We start from the raw sequence: 24051 nt of genomic DNA on the forward strand, positions 1-24051 counted from the left end.
TAGAACAACATCTCTCCAGCTGAGGTCTCCCAGTGGACCAACCACAGAGTGATGGAATGGCTGCGGTCTGTTGACCTGGCAGAGTACGCCCCCAATCTGAGAGGCAGCGGCGTGCATGGAGGCCTCATGGTAAGAGAACCAGACCTCACTAGCTTTCCCCTCAGAAACAGGCAGAGTCTGCCAAAGCAGGGGTCCTCAAACTTTTTTATACCACGACCCCATTTTATGGGGATTTTTTGGGGCACCCCACACTTTATTTATAGTGCAAATAAAAAAATCACGCATTTGTAAACTATAGCATATTTAGCCAAAATATATATATATATATCAATTTTATCTTTGGCCTCCGACCGTGTGTTTTTCTCCATCACGGCAGCTGTTGGTTGCTGGTCGTGTTGTCTGTCTGTGAGCATGACCTCCTCGCTCGGTAATGTTACATCGCAATCCATAAATTGAACGGTTTGTTGACTCAAATGCAGATTCGGGGGCTTATTGTGTTTGCTGGCACATACGCTACAACAGATAAAATGTACACAGTCAGTGACCCCTCCAGCGCCAATTAACCAGTGTTAATTTAACTCCAAGAAGGTACAAATTGAACCAAATGGACACGTGGTCCATGTGTGTGTACCCTCTCGCTCTCCGAGTTACAAAAAATCTTTTAAGCCCCCCGGCACCCGCTCATATTGAACTTCATTCCTGCTACATAACTATATTGTTTATGAACAGCTAAAACAGTTCTGTGTGCCTTCGGTTGCCAATGCGCGACCCCAATGGCACCTTCCTTTGGGTCGCGACCCACAGTTTGAGAACCGCTGCGCTAATGCCTCATAACTCCAACCCCCTGTCTCCCCTAGGTCCTGGAGCCCCGCTTTAATGTGGAGACCATGGCCCTGTTGCTGAACATCCCCCCAAACAAGACCCTGCTGCGTCGCCACCTCGCCACCCACTTCAACCTGCTGGTGGGCCCAGATTCACAGCAGCTCAAACAGGAATGCCTGGAGAACCCAGACTATGTGCTGCTTACCGCCACCGCTAAGGTCAAGGTAGGACACAAGTTATGCATTTAGTGGCTCTTTTCCAATACAAAGGATAACCCAGAACCTTCCATAACCTGAAACCTTCAGAACCAGTGAAGTTTTTTTGGGGCGGTGTAACCGCCCCCTATAAGTGAGTTTTGGACACTGACCAATCCTGCACCGTGATTGGCCAATAGTCTACAACGCAGTCTACAACCCTAACCCTTCCACAGTCAATGCAAATCTATACTTTTGCAAAGTCAGCCAATCACATTACAGCTAGTGTCATCACCACTAGCTGTAATGTGATTGGCTGACTTTGCAAATTCAGGACTGTGATTGGCTAGCGAAACACATGACACATGTGCAGCCCTATGAATAGCAGTATGGAAAGTCATTTATCCTTTTTTTTAAGTGAGTCATGTTGTGATGACCACACACCGCCCACTTCACACTGGGTTTGATTTTTGGGGCGGTGTAGCCGCCCCCTATAAGTGAGTTTTGGACACTGACCAATCCTGCACCGTGATTGGCCAATAGTCTACAACGCATTGTATACCCCTAACCCTTCCATTGTTAATGCAAATCGATACTTTTGCAAAGTCAGCCAATCACATTACAGCTAGTGTCATCACCACTAACTGTAATGTGATTGGCTGACTTTGCAAATTCAGGACTGTGATTGGCTAGCGAAACACATGACACATTGCAGCCCTATGAATAGCAGTATGAAAAAGTCATTTATCCTTTTTTTAAAGTGAGTCATGTTGTGATGACCACACACCACCTACTTCACACTGGGTGTCACAACAGTGACATAGTGCTCCAATTCCACATCCTGTGATTGGCTAGTGAGACACATGATGAAAATAATCTAAAACCATTTTGATGTGAGAGTAGTATATTTAACTGAGATGTTGTGTATTTCATGAGATCTGTGAAAAATAATTGCAAAATCACTATGGTTAAAATGAGGAAAGTAAAAACCGAAACAAAGACAATGGCAAGTCTTCCTAGAACTGGCCCTGTGAGATCCAAATGTATATCACAAGAGCTTAAACACAGAATTGTGACAAAGCACAGATCTGGTCAAGGTTCCAGAGCAATTTCAGCTGAACTTCAGATTTCTAAAAATACAGTGGCCTATATAATCCAACAATGGAAGAGACGAAGCTTGGTGGGAGACGTAAAGAAGAATCCAAAAATTGCTATAGCTGAAATGAGAATAGAAGAAAATGATACAATGAAAATCATGAGGTCAAAGGACAGAGAACAAACACACATTGAAGATAAGAAGATGGAAGAAAATATTACTATGTTTGAAATGAGGAAAGCAAAAACCGATATGAAGAAGGCAAAGGAAAGTCTTCCTAGAACTGGCCCTGTGAGATCAAAGAATATATCACAAAGGCTTAAACACAGAATTGTAACAAAGCACAGATCTGGTCAAAGTTTCAAAACAATTTCAGCTGAACTTAAGATGTCTAAAAATACAGTGGCCTACATAATCCAACAATGGAAGAGACAAGCCTTTTTTTATTTTATTTTTTAAGTAAATCATGTTGTGATGACCGCACACCGCCCACTTCACACTGGGTGTGATTTTTTTATAATATTTTAGTTATAACCATAACCACCCCTGAAGGGGGAGGTACAAAATAAATAAAAAGTAATTAAAAACAAGCTTGTAGATCGGCTGTTTTTGCTATTTTATCAACTTTTTTTTTTTAAGTTTAAGTTCTGAGTTCTGGGAATTACCAAATCCTGAGCAGGGCCCAAATTTTGTTCTAAGACCCTAATCTGAAACCGAGAGTATGGAAACAAATCCTGAACCTGTGAAATACGTTACACGTCACGGCACAGTTTGTGTAGTTCTTATAGTGGAAAAGAGCCATAAGATACACCACTCATGGACAAAGTACTGCGTTAGCACTTGCCCTACAGTAAAGAACAAAAGAAACTACATGTTATGTATCTTTCTCCATCCTTAACCAGCCAAGGAAACTGACGTTTGGGAGCTTTGGAAGTCTGAGGAAGAAGAAGCATGAAGAGAATGAGGAATACGTTTGTCCCATGGATGTGGAGATGCCAAAGGGTCGGGGCTTCCAGAAGGGCTTTGTGGAGCTACAGATCTATGAGGATGACCTTGACAGGCTAGAGCAGGTAGGAAGGTCAAATGTCCTCAATATAGACCCATTGTCAGGCTCAAGGCATTGCTACATTCTACACCATGTCTACAGAAAACAGAATTACTGTAGTTGTTTTGTTATTTTATATATTTTCTTTATTGTTTTAGATCAGCTATTTTCAGTATTTTTGCGTGACACTGTTGGACGACAAATTATAACATAGGGCTGTAATTAAAGTAAATAAAAGATGAGTGTTACATTTTTTTAATTTACTGCTTTCTATAGTTTTAGCAGTTTTCGCGATCTTTTTTACAGTGGGCGGGGGCATTCTGTCCGGTGGCTAAATATGTATTTTTTTTACACAATAACCCGCGTTTTCTTTATTATTATTTACAGTAGCTCTTCTAGCCCCCAATAACTCACATCTGGCCATCAAAGACCACAGGACCTTTTTTATTGTGTAAAAAAGCCATATTTAGCCACCGGACAGAATGCCCCCGCCCACTGTAAAAAAGATTGCGAAAATTGCTAAAACTATAGAAAGCAGTAAATGAAAAAAAAATAACACTCATCTTTTATTTACTTTAATTACAAGCTAAAATATAAAAAAATATAAATAAAAAAAAGTTGTCCTTTAAGCTTATAATCGATTTAGTCAATTAACAAAATCACTAGAAGTTTTGCCCATTGATTCATTGATTTATATATATTTATTTATATTTATATATCCAAAAAACACGCTTCTTGATTATAGGATTAATTTAAAAAGTAATTGATAGACCGCTATGGAAATATTCAGTAGTTCTATCCCTATTGATGTTAGTTTTACTGTTCGGAACTTGGGATATAAACTGGAGTTGCGTCTCTTTTTGCAGATGGAGGACTCAGAGGGAACTGTGCGACAGATTGGAGCTTTTTCAGAGGGCATTCAAAACCTAACGGTAAGACTTGAATAGTAAACATGTCAAGAAGTTACCACAACATGTGGCACATGGCGCCTCTGTCAGAATTATTACACAGACTCTTGGGTACCGGTATGTAATTAATATATACCCCGCCCCTTTTGTATTACCGTTAACAGAGCATGCTGAAAGACGACGAGTTCTTCTCAAATTCCCCCAACCCCAGTGTGACAGATGAAGATTCCAACGCGTGAGGCTGCCACCATAATGCTGTGTGACCCTAATGCTGCTGTGAATGAAACTCTGTGCCAAACGATCTCCACTAGCACACACACATCTCTCCCATCAAATGTACAATAAAAGTACACACTCTCAGATCGCTTTTTAGTGTTACATTCTAAGATGAGCCAAAAGTGTTACCAAGTTTCTCTCTCCTTTAAACCATGGTTTTGTGTAAACGTACGACCCAGTACCCACTGTTACTCTTGATGTGTCACTCCTTTTCATTTCATTTCACCTTCGGCCTATTGGGGAGAGAATTAAGGGCAACACCACTGTTTGCCTGCCAGCTGGTTACTGGAGACATTTTTATATTAGTTGTTCATATACTTTTTTTCTGGTTTTAAGTGATACATCATCCAGCATAAAAATGTCATCTAGGTGATGCAGATAAAGAAATAATATATCTTTATAACTATGTAACTATTGGAAGTCAGAGAATTTATTCAAATGTGTAATGTGCTGTGCAGATTATTTTTAGAACTGACTGTAAAGTAAAGTAACTCAAAACAGCTGCTATAATTTCTGCAGAACTTATGTAAGCCCCTCTGATGTAAAATGTATTTTTTATTTTATTGTGTCCCCTCCCACCGTCTTGATCTTATTACAGTGCTGCACAACCCATTAACCTTCTTTGCATGCATTTGCACCAATACATAACTCCATACAGAGGATAATGAATATGATTCATTAAGTGTCATTGCATGATATTGAAATGCATACTGTTAACAGATGGGTGGAACTTGTCAGTTATTTTATATTTTATACTGCAAATGGATTTAATATGGAACCCTGGTGACTCACACATGACATTGATATTTGTGGAATGGCGTTGCAACATATTCAGAGAGAAGTGAAATGATGCAAGGTTGTAGTCAGAGTAATGATGCTGTTGAGAACAAATGTATGCTTTGGTGAAAATGCTCATATTTTCAACTGAAAAGGTTTCTGTTGACACAGTTTACAACTGAAAAAAGTCTGTAGATACTTGAAAGTTGGAAATACATCATTTGATTCTTGTCAGTGACATGTCGCACGACACTTTTTCGCCAAAGTATAAATTAGCTTTCATGCAGCCTTTGACCGCAGTAGGGAATAACGTTTATACTGTGTACTTTTTCATTTATCAATTTTTAAGGTCATTAAAGTTATTTAAAGAGGATTGGCTACTTGACTCAATTGCTCAAAGTTTCTTCCCTAGTATAGGACTTTCATAGCCCTAAAATGGGACCCCTGGTTTCTCAATTCGGGGCTAATCCACTATGTCAGATCTGTGTGATTTATTTATATTTGGTGAGATACTAGGATATGTGTAATGCACAGGTAATAAGCACCACATGTCCAATAAGGTTGTCATTAGTGGCAGATGATGTGGTATTTCTTCACTCTGCAATGTTACAGATGCATCTGTGCTGGATTGCCGTTCATGGAGCTCCACATTTTGAATTAATATTCATATTCCATGTCTGGACCACAGACACTGAACAAGTGATGAAAGTATTTTCCTGTGCTTGTTTTTGTGAAGAATGCACAAAGAGTGTAGAAATTGTAGCCTGTCAAGAATAATTTTGCTTTGACTATTTGTTTGAGGTGTTTTTAGTTGTATGTTACATTAACTGATAAATCAAAAGCCAACTGAACAAATTCCCTATCAGGAAAAGAGAGTATGTGTATTCTGAACAGTAGATATAACTTAACACACCCACCAAAAGTAATTCTCTTCCAATCTGCTCCTCTGTACTACTGTACAGTGCTCTACCATCTTTGTTGTTTTTTTACCAGGAAGATGATCAGATGACGATGCTTTTGATCAAAGGAGTAAAGGGGCAGGAGAAAGAATCCAGGAGACTGGATAAATGCTGCTCCCTGGTGGAGAAAGATTCCATGAAAGGGCCTAGACTAGAGGAATATAACCGAACGGATAACTAGCCTTTTATTTTATTTGATCGAATAGTTCAACAAAGAAATCTCGGTCAGAATTGTAAAGGCTACAGACAGTTATCAGTGTTATAAGCCAACTCGACATTTACATTTTGTGTGGCAAATCAATCTAGAAGTAAAGGTATCCCGGCCAAAAAAAAAGAAAGAAAAAAACAAACTTCATGTGGGGCTGCGCTGCCAAGTAGCTGCACTGATGTAATAGTTATATGGTGGAAAAAGTACTTTTTACTAAAGTTTAACTTAAGTAAAGGTATCCATCATGTAGAACTACTCTGTTACAAGTAAAAGTCCAGTATTCAAAATTTTAGTAAAAAGCACAAAAGTATTGGCTTCGAAATGTACTTAAAGTACCAAAAGTAAAAGTGGTCATTACGCAGAATGTCCCGTTTCACAAGTTATCATTATATCTAAAAAATAATTATTATAATTATTATATTTAAAAAAATAATTTTAAAATAGCCAAAGTTTAAATAGGGCTGAAGTGTTTAATGTATGTTTTGTAATAATAATCAAAATCTACAAAGTACTAGTACTAGTTTTCAAATAATTGTAATGTAGTAAAAGTATAATATTTACCTCTGTGATGTGGAGTAGAAGTAAAAGAACAGAAATTTGGAAATACTCCAGTAAAGTAAAAATACCTCAAAATTGTACTTATTGTAAGTACAGTACTTGAGTAAATGTACTTTCCACCACTGTGTAATAGCAATAGGCGTAGCCATTGCCATTGTTCCTGGGCGTATCAGTGCAGTTCAGCGATCGCTACAAGATGCGAACAGTCTTCTCCCGGGTGGTTGAAGCCAGAAGGCACCAAGCGAGCTGAGACAGAGCGCAAACGTCGAGGCACAGACGGCTGTGTTGTTGACGGACAACGGATGATGAGAAACAAAAATACAACGGATGCACGCTTATGAGAAACAAAAATAAATATTCACTACTACGACTACTTTTGTATTTGACATTTTTCAATTTATCTAAATATTATAAACTTTCACATATCGCGTATGAAAAGGCTACTATGGGCTACAGTGAAGTCGGACCGAATGACTGAAACGTTTTTTCTTTTTTTACTCTTGGTGTGGGGATTATGTTATGAAAGAAGAGAAATTGCAACTGCTATAGTCCATGGGAAACCATAAACCTACATCTAACTGAGTTGCCATATTTACATATTAACATTGAAACTCCGCAAGATATTCCTCTACACTTATTTAGTGAGAACATTGCTCTTGCTCCTCCTGCTGCTGAGAGCATCTCAGCACTAGCATTACTCCTGCCTGCCCCTGCCGCCAGCCCCGCCCCTCGCCCCCTTCTGGCTTCAACCACCCGGGAGAAGACTGTTCGCCTACAGCGAAGATAGCCTATCAGAGCTACAGTTACATTCATCTGGATTGACTGAGACGCGGTGAAGACCTGAGAAGTGGAAAGTTTGCAAAAAGTGCCATGGCTGCAATGACAAGGTGCGTTTTCATGTTTACATAGAGAAATAACTTAATACTGTTAAGTGTTTTTTTTTTTTTTTTTTTTTTACTTTTTATCCCCTGTAGCCTACATGTTTAAATAAGGATATGCAGTCTAGGTCTACCGTCTACTCTAGGGCAAATTTGGGTGTAGGCTATTCTGTTTTTTTTGTCCTGTTGCTCAATGCTCTCTCTCTCTCTCTCTCTCTCTCTCTCTCTCTCTCTCTCTCTCTCTCTCTCTCTTGCTCTTGAATGTATATGTATGTATGTATGTATGTATGTATGTATGTATGTATGTATGTATGTATGTATGTATGTATGTATGTATGTGTATATATATATATATATATATATATATATATATATATATATATATATATAGTGTGTGTGTGTGTGTGTGTGTGTGTGTGTGTGTGTGTGTGTGTGTGTGTGTGTGTGTGTGTGTGTGTGTGTGTGTGTGTGTGTGTGTGTGTGTGTATCCTTACCCAAAACATTCTTGATAATGTTTTCATTTTTTGTGTTATTTAAAGGTTCTGCTGTTTCCTTGCCTGCCTTACAGTGTTTTACACTGAACTGGATGCCTCCAGGTATGTTTTATCCACAGCCTTGACATTCTTGTATTTGATTTACAACCAGGATTTCTTAATTGTTCCCTCTCTTCTATATACCATTTTCTAGACCAGTATTAAACCAGGAACTGTCCAATATTTTCAATGAGTTATGGAGGCTGGATGTCAACCGAATGACACCTGGGGCAGACTACACTATCAGTGTTCAAGTACATATATCTTTATGGTTTATTTTTTAAAACAACATTTTAAAAGTTCTGTTTCAATCAAATAATTGGAAGCCTATTTGGATTGCAGGGTAAAGCTGGCTTTATAAACCAAGGCAGCCATGATGCACGGGACCATGCCTCACGGCCTCTGTTTTCCCATGTTAATGAAAACAAACTGGCCACCATAACCACTTATTCCTGTGAGTATTCATATTGCTATTGTTTTTTTTGTTTTTTTTTTTTGGGGGGGGGGGGGGGGGTTAAATCTTGGCATTATTCACTCTACTATGCCTTACTATGTTTTAATGATCCTACAGTATACAGTAGGATAAATGAGTACATGTTTTTTCTACTGCAGGTTTCATGAAGCTGTTGGATAACTATGAAAGATCCACAGGCGTGGCAGAGCAAGTTTCAACAGATGAGGTGACAGAGAACAATCTCTTCCTGGATGCTGTCTTAGAGTCGGCGGTCATGAAGGTAAATTTGTACAGTATGTTTATTTTGTATATTCAAGCTCACAAGAACCTTGCTACAGTAATTGTCCTTGCAAATAGAGGTTATTATTGAGGAGGACTACTGAAATGTCTATAATATATTAAAATGGTGAATGAGACTAATTTATACCACAAAACATAAACCGTACACACATTTCAATAAGCCATGTACGGCTTAAAACGTGTACTTGTTTGTACAAATAGACTTATGTGTACAGATAATATTACACAATGTGGGGCAGCTGGGTGATGTAAAGCCAAGGTAAAGCGAAGCACCCATCCACCTCCGCAGAGGTGGCTGGGTGATTCCATGTGTATCGGAGGAGGCATGTGGTTGTCTAGTCCCTCCCCAGGGGGAGGGACTAGACAGGTAGTAACAGGTAGTCTACTCTACTGCAGTGGTTCTCAATCTTTTCAGGTCGTGACCCCTCCAAAGAACTGGGGACCCCCCACCCTGATAAGCACTGGAGTTGAGGCATTACATTTTTGGTTCCACAGATAAATATTGTGAAAATAACAGATCTACAAGCTCGTAAATCGGCTGTTTTCACAATGTTTGCCTCTTTTTTATATTATTTGACAATTTGGCCAATGTTTAACCAGTTTTAATAGTATAGTTTGATGATTACTTTTGATGCAGTAATGGTCTTTTTTTCTTTCTTCCAGGTATTAAAAAGTTCTTAAGAGTCGTTAAATTGTCATTTCACTGTCATCTGGGGACCCCCCCCCCAAAATCATGTGGGGATCCCCTGAGGGGTTACCGACCTACAGGTTGAGAACCACTGGTCTACTGTAGTACACATGGGGAATAGGCAATGGCTATACATTTGAGGGGGGAAAAGGGGAAAAGGCAAATAATAATGATGAATTGTTTCATACCTTATTTATCATCGCATTTAATCTGCTTCAATGTCCGAGGGTCCTTTAACGAATGTTACATTGTTTGACTACCTCCTCCTGTTTTTTTAAGTTGAAATTGTTTTGGTTTTGCTGTTTTCCTTGGATAGACAGTGCTCTGTGCAGCTTAACTCCAGGGGGACAGTTGTCTTCCTGTCTGCTAAAGTCATTAAATGCCTCAGCCAGTATTGTTGTAAGAAAAAGCAACATAAAATCTCAGCCATCTGTGTGGAGTATGGGAATTGGGAATGCTATGTTGATTCGGCTTTTTGTGGTTTCTCCAAAGAAGAGCTTTGAATACACATCTACACATTTGAATGTACAGCATATACTGTATACACACATTGTATACAGTGACTGCATGGAAGTTAGACATGGGAATTTAGTTTGATCTACAGTTCACACAAAAATGATTAAAAGAAATTATAATAATAATGAATAAATCAATATTTATCTTTCTATCTCTATGCTTTCATACAAAAAAAAAGCCAGATCCAGATGTTTCAATTGAATGTTTTCCAGATCATGTTTTGTGATACTGGTCATTAAACTTGTGAAAAACTGTGAAAATTCATATTGACATTTAGATTTTCTCAAAGTTGAGGTTCAGGTTAGTGATGTATTGAAGTAGCCTGATTATCAGACAGAAGCTGCGTGGAGCTCACTCAGAGAGTGGGCGGGGTCTATGGTCAGGAACCAGGCTAGTATTGAAGTGTTGTTTTGTTTTCACAGCGTGCACACCAGTACCTGGTCAGCAAGGGCCAGTCCAACTCTGACTTGAGGCAGTTTAAAAGTCAGCTGTACTTAATCTGGTTCCACCTCTACCGCAGACAAAGAAATGGACCGTAAGACTTATATATTCTTATTAGCCACTTTAAAAAAATATCCAAAATAGTTTGTAGATTGGCTATTTTAGCTATTTGTCGTATAATGAAGTATCCAGGGCTTAAGTGGTTAGAAGGCCCTCACACTAAAGATCTCATCCACAGCTGTGTACGTTAAATGAAACAGACACTGATCAAATGAACCAGTGCAACCACTGTAGATTATTTGAATGTTCTGCCATACAAGTTTATTGTATGAGATTTGTGAATTCTCATGTGTTCTCCAGTATGGATTCCTCTGGATTTGAGCATGTCTTTGTGGGTGAGACTAAATCTGGGAATGAGATCTTTGGTTTCCACAACTGGGTCCAGTTCTACCTGCAGGAAAAGAACAGGCAATTGGACTACAAAGGCTACAAAGCCAGGGAACATGATGTAGTAAGTACAGTAGATCTTCATCTTGCAGCAAACCTTTCTCTCATACAGTACTGTACAATATGGTTTCGAATTCAAACATTCTTTGTACTGTATTACTGTGTCTTACACACTAACTCATATTATCCTGCTATCTGTCCTAGTTTTTTGAACTATTTCTGATTGGGTTACACTCACTAGAACATGATTTTCAGATAATTTAGGCTATATTCAACACAATATTAAACATATTTAGATGTGCACTGTAGTGTATGTCATGCCCTGCAGCCCCTCTCTTTTTTTTTCACTCAAATATTTTGCCATATTATGTTTTTTCATCCTCAGCCTGATCAAGATGACCATGTCCTGAATCTCCAGTTTAGCTGGTATGGTTTGGTGAAGCCTGTGGGTAGTGCCTTCATTGGGTCCAGTCCAGAGTTTGAGATGGCCCTGTACACCATTGTTTTCCTCATCAATACAGAGAGAAGCACCAATGTGCTGGTGAACGTCGATCAATGTCAGATGGAGTTAGTGGTCATCAGGCATGGACGCTCCCTTAGCACAGCTTACCCAAAACTCCTCAGCAGCAACAGCAGGCATTTCAGTCAGCATTCTGGAAAGTGAGTGCTGCTGAAGCAAATGGATTGGCAGGCTTTTAAATAATGTTCCACTGACTGTTTTGTATTTCAAATACATGTCAATAAATGGAATTTGGATCACTTATGAACATTTGTTTTTACATAAGTGTTTTAGCATGCATAGCTTTTTACAATGACCAAATAGCAAAATATATTTTGGTCTTTTTATACAATGCCGTCAGCACTCAGTACTGACAATAACATTATAAACTCCATTATTGTTCATTTAACAATAACAAATAAAAATATATGTAAAGCATTCTAATTATTGTGGTCAAGAGAACATTTTTGTTTCACGTCTAATCATATCCACATATACTTAAAATAGACTATGAAGATTTACCAGAGCCCTCACCTTGTATGTTTAATGTTTTAAAATACAAGACAATTTATAAAACACCCCAAATAGTGTCATTTTAGTTGGATCGTAGAGCTATTTTATAAATGTAAACCAAGTATTTCGACAGTGAAGTCAATACCTAGTATAATACAATATTCATTTACTACTTTGTTTGTATGAAATCATGTCAGAACAAACCCAAAAAAGGGATTTTGTTTCTAAAGACAGATCATTCAATCATAATATCTCAGAATGTGACATATGCATAAGAATTGCACTTGATTATATTTCAGAAACTGATTTCTTGGGAAATGTATTTCAAGAGTATGACAGGCACATGCTTATAAAAATGCTTTGCCAATCTACAGTATCAACTACACTACAAGAACTCAGAAAATGACTGACCTCTGAGCTGAACACATCAATTGAGTTTTATGAGTTTTATGCATCTTGGTCCATGGAAACTAATCCAAAAATACCAGACAGAAATGGTACCATAATGAACATTATTGAGGAGGAGGGCCAATTATATGAAGACAAGGTTGAAAAGTGTGCATAATGCTATAAAGAATAGTGAAGCATTTATTTCATGGCACAGATTGATCGCAGATATTCACAGGATGTGTCTAGAAACATCCATAAACTGGTTTGATGCTCAGATGTTTATTCCTACTGTAGATTGGGAGTAGAGGTGTCAGGTGTGGAGACATGCTATAGCTAATCTGAATGTGTACAGTGGAGAAGATATTCTATTGCTATAATTACCATTTCATTGTCTGTCTTTCATTGTCATTAAAGCAAGGGTCTATCTTCAACGTTTTTCAGCCCAAGGACCCCTTAGCAGAGACAGAGATGACGCAGGGACCCCCACTACATATTGTATAAAACTGTGTTTTATACCACAAAACATAAAGCGTACACACATTTCAATAAGCCATGTACGGCTTAAAACGTGTACTTGTTTGTACAAATAGACTAAACCTTTTTGTCTATTGTACATATTTCTTGTTTTTCATACCAGTAACCTGTAAACTGATTGTATGACGTTCTGCATAGTAGTGTATATTTGTATGTCTTCTTAAATGTCATCATGATTTGAGTGCACAGGGATCTCATTTTAAATAAGCCAAGTGCTTTTATGAGCGATCCAGTTTAGAGGACCTTGTATTGTGAATTGTACTTCCCTGTACTTTTACCATGTCTTTCTAAATAAAATATTCAATCAATCAATCAATTCATAGATTTCACAGACTTGTTTGACACACATTATCTTTTCGTGGATTCATCTTAATATGCATTTTGAGACCGTTAACGTTAATGTTCCCCAACACACAAAGATTTGGCGGACCCCCTGTAGTTACTCTGAGTCTGAGGACCCCCTACGGCTACGGGGTCTCGGACCCCCTGTTGAAGACACCTGCATTAAAAGGAATCACTTTATTGCACAATTGATAGATTATCAACATCAACTATAGATGGCGCTCATGCTATATTAAACTGCCCTTGAAATGAAATACCACAAAGAAGAATGTATGGAACCCTTCTGTATTGCTGCCGTACACGGACTGTTCCCAGTGTGACACCAGAAAGCACGCATGTTGCAGCTACTTCCGGTGCCTGTATAAACATTGAACAAAATGTTACCATTTCTACTTATTTGTACTTGAACAACAAAAGCAGCCATGGAGATACTGGGCGACGAGTTTGCGGACATGAGCGTCCAGCAGCTCGCAGCCCCTGTCAACACAGTGGAGGTCAGTTTATTAGTTTAAGATGGAAATACAGAGCAGAATGTCAACACACTGACAGTGCTGATGAGCTGTACGGCGTGGTTCTGGCTGGTGGAGAAAACGTATTCACATATGTTACTTAAGTGAAAGTATCAATATTGAAATACTCTCGTTACAAGTGGAAGTCCCGTATTCAAAGTTTACTTGAGTAAATGTACACGAGTATTGGACTATTGGTATCAAAATGTACTTAAAGTACCTAAAGTAAAAGTACTCATTATGTAGAATGTCCCATTTCAAGTTTTCAAATGTGTGAAAATCTTTTGAAAATAGCAAATCTACAAGCTCACAATCCGTCGATTGTGAGCTTGTAGATCACCTAATTACAAATGGACAAAATAGGGCTGAAGTGGTTAATGTATGCTTTGCAACAATAATCAAAATCTACAAAGTAACTAGTACCTAAAGTTTTCAAATAATTGTAGTGGAGTAAAAAGTACAATATTTGCCTCTGAGATTTAGTGGAGTACTGAAAAAAAAGGACTGAAAATTGGAAATGCTTCAGTTAAGTAAAAATACCTCAAAATTGTACTTATTTACAGTACTTGAGTAAATGTACAGTAGTACAGTAGTTACTTTACACCACTGCCATTTCTCAGTGTGAAATGTTATCAGCTCAGTGTTCATCTTTATTCTTTACATATTGATTTTCTTAAGAGAGCGTATTTGGACACTGGCAAGCAAACACACCAAAAGGGCCAACATAGTATTTTATAAATATCAAACTTGTTTTCCTCTGTTACTGTTATTGTTGCCAACAACTCTCAGCCCTATGTTGGTGCATGTTTTTGTCACTTTAATTATTTTATTTTATTTTATTTTATATGTCCAACGTTGTAACCATCTCTTTGTGGGCCTTTCTTTTGGACAGGAAAAATGGAAACTGTTGCCCGCGTTCTTGAAGGTAACATTGCATTTGACTTCAAGGTTCATTTATATCATCATGTCACACAGTTTTGCCCACGCGACTGTTTGTGTTTTTGACAGGTGAAAGGATTGGTAAAGCAGCACATTGACTCGTTCAACTACTTCATCAATGTGGAGGTAAATAGGATTATATTGTGAATATGTTTCAAATCTGAACCAATTGTGTCTTCATGTAAATGCAAATATGATCCTCTATAGATAAAGAAGATCATGAAGGCAAATGAAAAGATCACAAGTGATGCAGATCCAATGTGGTACCTCAAGTAAGTGCAAGTCCTTCCTTACTCCTACCAACTCCTCACTCAAAGAGAACCTTTATTTTCTTGTGCTGCACAAATTCAAACCAACTGAATTACTTTCTTTACAGATACCTTAACATCTATGTTGGCATGCCTGATGTTGAAGAGAGCTTTAATGTGACCAGACCTGTCTCTCCTCATGAGGTAGGCTGAGGCTCTTTTTGTTGAAGACAATATCACCATTTTCACCTGGGCTCATCTTTGATTGGCTATTCAGAAAAACGTGACAAAATATCTTAACCACTAGGAACCCTATTCCGAGGCCAAACATTCACAGAAAATAGCAGATATGTGGTGTACCGGGAAAAACGAGTGGATCTAGTATAGACCCCTGGGTGACTCCTGTCAAGTATATAGGATTTAAGTTGTTAAATACAATAATACACATTTAATTTATTCTTGGCGTTTAACTATTCCTTCTCTTGTAAATGTCCAATATATACTACTGTAATGTACTGTACATGTGATGCCTATTGTTTCCTCCAGTGCCGTCTTAGAGACATGACGTACTCTGCACCTATCACAGTGGACATAGAGTACACTCGAGGCAGTCAGAGAATCATCCGTAATGCCCTCCCCATCGGAAGGTATTACACCCTCCTAATATTCATCTGTCCTACAATTTTAGATGTTTGAGAAAACGTCAGCATTTGTCCATCTTACATAAACTCTCTCTCCTCCTGCGACACCTGACCCCTACCTACATCCAACAGAACATCCCTACAATTTTCAATTTAGATATTGTTAGTTTTATACACTTCCACTGCTAAATAACTTTTTTTTTAACATTTTTTATTCACTATGAAATTACAAGGGTTGACACTAGGTCTCGGAGTCGGGCAAGTACCGGTCATGTTCTTCTTGCCCAAAGTTCATGCCCACTTGCCCGAAAAGTAAACTGAAAGAGCGCAACTGCTACTTGTAAAACGGTAGCATTATTTGTTCTTTCATGAATAACCAACAATATTTAATGAAGACATTGCTTTCCTATTCAAACGCACTTGCCCGTCGGGCAGCCTGAAAGCAAACTCCACTTGCCTGAACGTTTTGTTTACTTGCCACAGGCAGTCAGACAGCCGCTAGTGTAACCCCTGAATTATTACCCGTTACATTCTCTCTGTCTGTCTATCTACTACTGACCTCAAAGTGTTTTCACATTATTTTATTGTAACATTATATGTTGTTATATTTTACCCAGGATGCCAATCATGCTGCGCAGCTCCAACTGTGTCCTGACAGGAAAGACTCCCATGGAGTTTGCTAAACTCAATGAATGTCCTCTTGATCCAGGTAAAGAAACAATTTTATTTACATAAAACATTTGGCGTTTTGTAAGAATGGGTTCCAACTAATTTTAATTGTGCCGTCCTATCTTTATTTAACAGGGGGCTATTTCATTGTGAAGGGACAGGAGAAGGTCATTCTGATCCAAGAACAGCTGTCCAAGAATCGTATCATTGTAGAGCAGGACAGGAAGGGTGCAGTGGGAGCCTCTGTCACCAGGTACTGTCACAGGAGCTGTTCTAAACCCCAGTTCCATGTAATGACAAGGACTTTGTACTTTTGTTAACCAATTGAAACCTTTGGCAAAGATAGCCGGTTGCGATGCGATGTTTTGAACTTGTAGAGCTGCTATTTTTGGCAAAGAGAAGTTACAGTTTTAACTCAAGTCCATTTCTCTAAGATTAGTGGGTCTAAAGGTAGGGTAAGTGATATTTTGTGGTTAAAATAATCACCATAACCTTTTATTCAACTCGGAATACAGTTGAGGGGCAGGCCCTCATTTTCAATGTAGCCGAGATGCAACAATTTTATCCACAGAGATAGAAATATACAATTCCATATCAAATATATTAAATAACAGAAGACAAAGAATACTCAAAATATTTTCCAGAACTAAAACAGATACATAAGAAAATTAATTAAAGCAGTTACAGTCTGAAATAAGTGTTGGAAACCATTGCCCTAAATTGACCCAAGGAAGGCAGTGATCTAATTTTTAGGGACTTCTGGAGCTCATTCCAAGTAGATGGAGCACTAACAGAAAATGCTGCTTTGCCTAGCTCTGTATGAGCAAATGGAACCTTGAGTGTTAGGAAATCACTTGAGCGGGTCTGGTAGGAGCTAGGGTTCTGCTCCAACATACCACAAATATAAGGCGGGAGCATACCTGAGATGGCTTTAAAAATGAAGAGATACCAGTGTTTAACACGCCTCTCAGAGAGAGAGGATAAGCTAGCGTTCCCATAAAGGGTACAGTGATGGGTGCCATAACTGTCACCAGTTACCCATCTTAAGGCAGAGTGGTATACTGTATCAAGGCGCTTTAAAATTGATGGCGCAGCAATCCTATAAATAGTGTCCCCATAATCCAGGACAGACAGAAAAGTGGCTTCAATAATGTTTTTTTAACACGAAACAGGAAAGCATGCTTTATTTCTATAAAGAAAGCCCATTTTTTGTCTAAGTTTCGTGACCAGGTTGTCTACATGAAGTTTAAATGATAATTTCTCATCGAGCCATATTCCAAGGTACTTATATTCTAAGACTCTCTCAATTGAAGAGCCACTCGAAGAGATTATGTCTAAGTTATCATGGTTGGAGGTTCTAGCCCTAGTGAATATCATAAACTTAGTTTTCTTTGAATTCAAAACCAGCCTAAGCTCAACCAGGGCGTCCTGGAGGACATTGAAGGCAAGCTGCAGCTTCCTATTGGCAAGCTGGGCTGTCTTCGCAATACAATATATGACTGTGTCATCAGCATAAAGATGTGCATAGCAGTCATTAAGGGAAGAAATGATATTATTGATATATAAAGTAAAAAGAACGGGGCCTAATATGGAGCCTTGGGGGACACCCATGGAGACCGGACGGAACTCAGACTGAGTGCTCCCAGATTTTACAGATTGGTGTCTATTCAGTAAATAATTTTGAATTTTGAATAAAGACATTTTTGTTGAAAGCTTAATGCACTATATAGTGACAGTACTCATCTCTATATAGACTGTTTGTTCAGTAACGGGGGTCTCCCCGTCTCTCCAGCTCTTTAATAAACAGAAAATACATTTTCAGGTGGTTTGCAAAATTTCAGACAATCAGGAGAGAGTACCCATTTATCAGCTTCATTTTTGTTATTGTTCCACTTCCAATTTTGTCTGCTCATTTCTTTGTGTCATCACTTCCCATTTCACTTGTTTAATCTGTATCCTGTCTGAGTTCTCTATCCTGACTTTTAATAAAGAGTTGGAGAGACATGGAGACTCCTGTTTCTGAACAAATACACTATAGCAATGAGTACAATCAGAATTCAGAATATAAAGCTATTTAACACTTATTTTAACCAAAGAAAACCAAAAAAAGTGGTTAAAATTACAGCAGTAGTCGGAACATGTGATCGAACTCTCGTATTTGTTAGTCATTCTCAACTCTCCTAATTTCATAAAGCTGTTAATTGTCAGATGCTCAGTGGTTGTTGCTTTGTCATCTCATTCCAGCTCCACCCATGAGAAGAAGAGTAGGACTAACATTATCGTGAAGCAGGGTCGCTTCTACCTGAGACACAACACCCTGTCAGAGGATGCTCCCATAGCTATTATATTCAAGGTAAGAAAAGTCTTCTCCATGATGTGAGTCGACAATGGATGCAGCATGATAGCCATGTGTCCAGTAGGGGGTGCTATAAGACTACATATCCTCTTGTTACAAACGACTACTACTACTATATCCAATAGTATTACCTATTTCTGCTACTTTTTTCTTTTCTTTTTTCAATTTATTTATTGAATATGTCTCAAATACAGAAGTCGTGCTGAAGCAATGAAATATCAAAAGAGAAATAAAGATATAATACAAGTATTATTACTACTTAATGATAATTATGATAATGATAGTAATAGTAGTAAGCTAAATCTAAAAGCCTAAAGCCATGTATAGTTAGGTATTTCTTTTTACCCGCTCTTTATGAAAGTTTCAGTGTCTCTTAATTCTACACTGTTATTCAGTATTTTATATAAAATGTGTACATGCATACACCATGAAGGTATGTATTGAATCATCGATTCAATCACATCTTATGGAAAGTCGGATAGTTTCAACAGTTACGCAGTAGATTCAGTTGTGTCACCCTTATGAAAATGTCAATTAGCCGACTGTTTTCATCAGCTCCCATTCTCCTGTTGGACTGCGTTGTCCAAACATGTCAACAGTGTGTGTAATGTCAGCCATGACCGTCAGGCACATTTGCCTGTCTGTTTTGTTTGCCCTGCACTCGGGCGTCTGGGGTGAGTTCCTCCTGGCTCTCCCCGTGGTCTGCACAGCTCCCAGGTCAGCCCTGGATGCTTTGTGGGACCGTCGCATCAGTTCCCACAGCCCCACATTTCCATAAGCAAATGTCAAACAACCTCCTGACTCCTGCCTCACCTTTCCCTCCCCACACACACACACACTGGTTTGTATTACTATACTTGTGAGGACAGCTTTTTTATATGTGCCACTGCCGTAACCCTAAATATACTTACTACTATACTATACCGAAAACAGCCGATCTACAAGCTTAAAACATATCAAACGTGATACGTGTTGTGAGCTTTTAAACTGTAATTTTTGGTGTGCGACACGGCACTTAACCAACTCCAATTCTAACTTCTAAACCTAACTTCTGAATGCCTAACCCCAGCCTGAATCTTTTCCTAATTGTAAGCCTAACTCCACAAACAGTTTGTATAGGAAAATTATCCTCACAATGTCTATTTCTCAAATTCTACTATACTTGTGGTTACATTTAGCCCTCACAAGTAAGTAAGCAAAGTAAGGACATGTGTGACACACACACACACACACACACACACACACACACACACACACACACACACACACACACACACACACACACACACACACACACACACACACACAGCTTATTTCTTTCTGCTGGATGTTTGCCCTGTCGTGCATCTTTGTTCATGTTTATTTGAAATAATAATAAGAAAAACTGCTCTGTTCATGTCAGTGTTTCTTAATATCTGTAATTGTTAGAGTTGTATGATCATAAAATGAAATGTAGCTCCACACATCGTCTCCGTCTATAGCCTGTTGTACCTCTTCATCCAGTTCTCAGCACATCTCGTATATGTTGTACCCAGGGCATGGGCGTGGAGAGTGACCAAGAGATAGTGCAGATGATTGGCACAGAGGACCACGTCATGGCCAACTTCTCCCCTAGCCTGGAAGAATGCCAGAAGGCACAGATCTTCACCCAGACTCAGGTACCCTCAAGCTCCACACCTGCCCACTGTAATTGTAACTTTGTATTGGTGTACTATTTACCCAAACAAACCACTTGGCTTACGCCACTTAACACAATAGTATTTCTTTGTTCCTTTGGTCACATGACTGCGTCTTTGTCTGATTCAGTTAACCACAGTGACCCAGCCGTTCCTATTTTCAGCGAATCTTCCAAAACTTTGAAAAAAAATGGTCATTTGTTTTTACAAAATGTTCACAAATGGTGAAAATACCTGATCTACCAGCTCATAATGCATTGTATCGAATATTTTTTCTATTCATCATACCAAATATACTGTAGTGCTTAAGTGGTTAAGTAAGGATTTTTTTTTATTGTTGTCCTCTTTGTTCAATTACCTTTCCAGATGAACACAAGCAATCAGTTTGTTAACATGCATGCTAACAGAGATGCGTTGATGAGGGACATTTTTGCACCCTAGCAACCAGTGTTTCTGAAGCTTTCCTGCCCACACTCCACAGGTTTAATAACAGATAGCAATTGAATAGAAGCTCACTACGTGTTGTGTTGCAATGTGCTGTGAGCTTGTTGATTATTTTTTATAAATGTGGGAGAAAAAAATGAAAGATTTTGCCCAAAAGCGTGATGCCAGCGTGGTAAATAAAATGATATCAACCAGGATAAGCACCACTGCTTGGCTAACATGGATTTACCTTCACTTTTCAGATTTGTTTTGTTTTGTATATTTGAAAATGATGGACATTGTCTTTTTAACATGGTGGTCAGGTGAATGATTTATTCACCATATTTAAATGTAGCACAGAGCACAGGGTGGGTGGTCTCATAGAAAGTGTTGAGTCTGATTAACCTTTGACCTTGCCTCTAGTTCAGTCGTGCAGTCCTGTGTATCGTTGCCTCAGGTGTTTATGTGTGTGTGTGTGTGTGTGGGCGGGTGTGTTTGTGTGAGCACACGTGCACGCTTCTGTAGACTATAAAGGATGAAGCTTCCAAGGTCACTGCCTTTGTAATTCATATGACCTCCCACAACACTGATCCTACGTGCATTTATGTGCTGCTGTTCGTGAAGGAAAGGGGAAAAAAATCTCTTTAGAGCAACATTATCATCTAATGCATTCATGGCATGCATTTTTAAAGGCCATTTTCTTCAAAGGTTATTTGATAATGAGCTAGTTTCGTTGCTCTTTATTTATTGCTTAATTTATATTCCGTATGATGGTGTCGCTCGACGCTCACCCAAAACTGCCGGTCTACAAGCTCAAAACGCATCACAATATTGAGCTTGTTGATCTGCTATTTTCGGTAAGCAACCCCATCATAAGTATAAATCAGGCTTTAGTGTTTGATTCCGGTACAGCAGTGTTTATTGTCCACTGTCTATTCGACTTGCTCTTATATGCAACTGAACTGACTGCTTCTCAGGCTCTGAAATACCTTGGGAATAAAGTGCGGAGACAACGAATGTGGGGAGGGCCCAAGAAGACTAAGATGGAAGAGGCGAGAGAGCTTTTAGCGCAACTCATCCTCACACACGTACCTGTAAGTGATCACACACACACACACACACACACACACACACACACACACACACACACACACACACACACACACACACACACACACACACAGAACACACAACAATGACGATGATGAAAGTCTGAGCTTCATTTCACAGTACCAGGTGTTCAAGTCTCATTACTGAACATTATACCTGTTGTGACCTCAGGTTAAAGAGTTTAACTTCCGAGCCAAGTGCATCTACCTGGCTGTGATGGTGCGAAGGGTCATCCTCGCCCAAGGAGACAACAAGGTGGATGACAGAGACTACTACGGAAACAAACGTCTGGAGCTGGCTGGACAGGTAAACTCTCATAGCGTACATCTGCTACGAAGCTTTTTGACCAAAACTTTACGATTTTCTGTCACAGTCAGAATGAATTAAGAAAGCAAACTTCCATTGGCCACTGGTCTGTCAAAGTGGTCTGTAAAAGCTTGCTTTGCGACACGTGAGCTTGTAGGATTTTTTCGCAGCTTATCACCATCGTACAACAAAGTATAAAATGGGACTGGGAGGACAGTTCAGAAACCCGCCTACCAGTGACATCATCGATGGGGAATCCAAGCTAATAGAAACTGCAGGCTCTATTCCTGGAAAGTTGGCATACTATTATGGAAGCCATTGTTCTGGTGTTCATAAAAAGTTGAATAAAAAAATAGAAATTTTGTTTGAGGAAAAAAAAAAAGCCCAACGATGATGTCACTGGTAGGCTGTTTTCTGAACTGTCCACAGCCCTCCTCTGAGACAGACAAAAGAAAAGAATGGTACCTTATCAGCATTAGGACCAATTATATGATGATAGATTGAAAATGGGTGAAGTCGTCCTTTTAAGTGATTAATACCCCGCCCCATACAGTATGGATGTAAAGCCACCCTGTTGAAATAAAAGTGAGCATACTGCGTACACATGTTACATGTCTAAAGCTCTATGTAACAACAGAACATGCTTGTGTCTGTGATGATCACAGATCACAGTGTTGGGACAGTGCACGTATTCATACTATAGTAGTCCTGATCTCTTACCTGAGCTTTTGTGTCAGCTTCCATGTTTCCTTTTTTTTTATTGAGACTCATTTGTTTTCCACCAGCTTTGTTTTTGCTTGTTTTGTTTTCCTTCACTCCCCCCCCACCCTTTCTGTATTCCTGCCTGCCTGGCATTGTCAGGGGAGAGATATGCAGCGCCACCAAAACCCCAGGCCCGGGGAAGCCGGGGGATTTTTCTGCGCCACGACAATAGAAAACGCTGCCTTGACTGGAGCGATTGAGCTAATCCGCGGGTCTCGGCTCTGATAATGTAATTACTGCTGTCTTAAGGCCTTTAATTTCACCCCCCACCCCCCAACCTGCTCTGTATAAGGAGTGGGAGGGGAGGGAACACAGAGCCCCCTTTCAATAGGGGGCTTACACACTCACAACGCCGGCAATCTTCTTGCTCTCCAATTATGATTCCCTGACATTCAACTAATTGGCCCGGCTGCACGACGGAAGCTTAATTTCTTTATTAATTTCAAGCAGCGCTGCCTGTTTGTTTTGATGTATGCTAATGTGCCAGTTGGGGAGGGTCCGCGTGAGAGTTAGCCTCCTGCAAGGCCGAGCGAAGAGGAGAGGAGAGGGGCCGTGGGAGAGGGGCCAGGTCAGGCTTATCAGCAAGCTGGCACACCTGGTTATTAAAATCTGCTGCTGACCACGCCTTGTTGCTGATAAGGGATGGGACATCTGGAGAAGAGCTGCAGATCTGCAGAGTTAAGACCGCATATCCGCTGGGGATACGATGATGACTCCATCCCGGAAAGTGAATCTTTGAACTTCATTGACGTTCCGTTTGGAAACCCCACTGTAAACATTTAAACTAACACTTAACAGTTTTCAGCAGGTGTAGCATCATGTGAGTCTTCCTCGCTGAGCCTCTTGTTCTTCATACTGACAGCTCCTGTCGCTGCTGTTTGAGGATCTTTTTAAGAAGTTCAACTCGGAGCTGAAGAAGATCGCCGACCAGATCATCCCCAAGCAGAGAGCGGCTCAGTTTGATGTGGTCAAGCACATGCGGCAGGATCAGATCACCAACGGCATGGTCAATGCCATCTCCACGGTGAGTTGGA

At 39.4% G+C, this 24051-nt stretch overlaps 3 protein-coding genes across 5 annotated transcripts in view; all 3 read left to right on the forward strand.

The window, feature by feature from the left end:
- Positions 1-5489, forward strand: part of ppfibp1b (PPFIA binding protein 1b) — a 32306-nt gene extending 26817 nt beyond the window's left edge. For all 3 annotated transcript variants that reach the window (XM_084060143.1, XM_084060144.1, XM_084060145.1), the window contains 5 exons: positions 4-129; positions 858-1046; positions 3015-3182; positions 4024-4089; positions 4230-5489. In XM_084060143.1, the coding sequence (XP_083916269.1) occupies positions 4-129; positions 858-1046; positions 3015-3182; positions 4024-4089; positions 4230-4304 (624 nt within the window). In that variant the 3' untranslated portion in view covers positions 4305-5489. The remainder of the gene's footprint in view (positions 1-3; positions 130-857; positions 1047-3014; positions 3183-4023; positions 4090-4229) is intronic.
- A 2085-nt stretch (positions 5490-7574) lies between these two features.
- On the forward strand, positions 7575-12037 carry endouc (endonuclease, polyU-specific C). Its single transcript, XM_084060163.1, has 8 exons — positions 7575-7730; positions 8261-8317; positions 8409-8508; positions 8597-8708; positions 8867-8988; positions 10635-10747; positions 11014-11164; positions 11486-12037. Exons 1-8 carry the CDS (start codon positions 7714-7716, stop codon positions 11762-11764), a joined length of 951 nt encoding a protein of 316 aa, XP_083916289.1. The 5' UTR covers positions 7575-7713; the 3' UTR covers positions 11765-12037.
- A 1669-nt stretch (positions 12038-13706) lies between these two features.
- Positions 13707-24051, forward strand: part of polr3b (polymerase (RNA) III (DNA directed) polypeptide B) — a 29040-nt gene continuing 18695 nt past the window's right edge. The window contains exons 1-13 of the mRNA XM_084060149.1: positions 13707-13872; positions 14780-14812; positions 14896-14952; positions 15034-15098; positions 15203-15278; positions 15621-15721; positions 16333-16424; positions 16520-16637; positions 18629-18737; positions 20276-20398; positions 21817-21933; positions 22121-22255; positions 23880-24041. Of these exons, the coding sequence (XP_083916275.1) occupies positions 13801-13872; positions 14780-14812; positions 14896-14952; positions 15034-15098; positions 15203-15278; positions 15621-15721; positions 16333-16424; positions 16520-16637; positions 18629-18737; positions 20276-20398; positions 21817-21933; positions 22121-22255; positions 23880-24041 (1260 nt within the window). The 5' untranslated portion in view covers positions 13707-13800. The remainder of the gene's footprint in view (positions 13873-14779; positions 14813-14895; positions 14953-15033; positions 15099-15202; positions 15279-15620; positions 15722-16332; positions 16425-16519; positions 16638-18628; positions 18738-20275; positions 20399-21816; positions 21934-22120; positions 22256-23879; positions 24042-24051) is intronic.

The sequence above is a fragment of the Gymnoscopelus microlampas genome (genome assembly GCF_963454915.1).
Source record: "Gymnoscopelus microlampas genome assembly, chromosome: 6".
Classification (NCBI taxonomy): domain Eukaryota; kingdom Metazoa; phylum Chordata; class Actinopteri; order Myctophiformes; family Myctophidae; genus Gymnoscopelus; species Gymnoscopelus microlampas.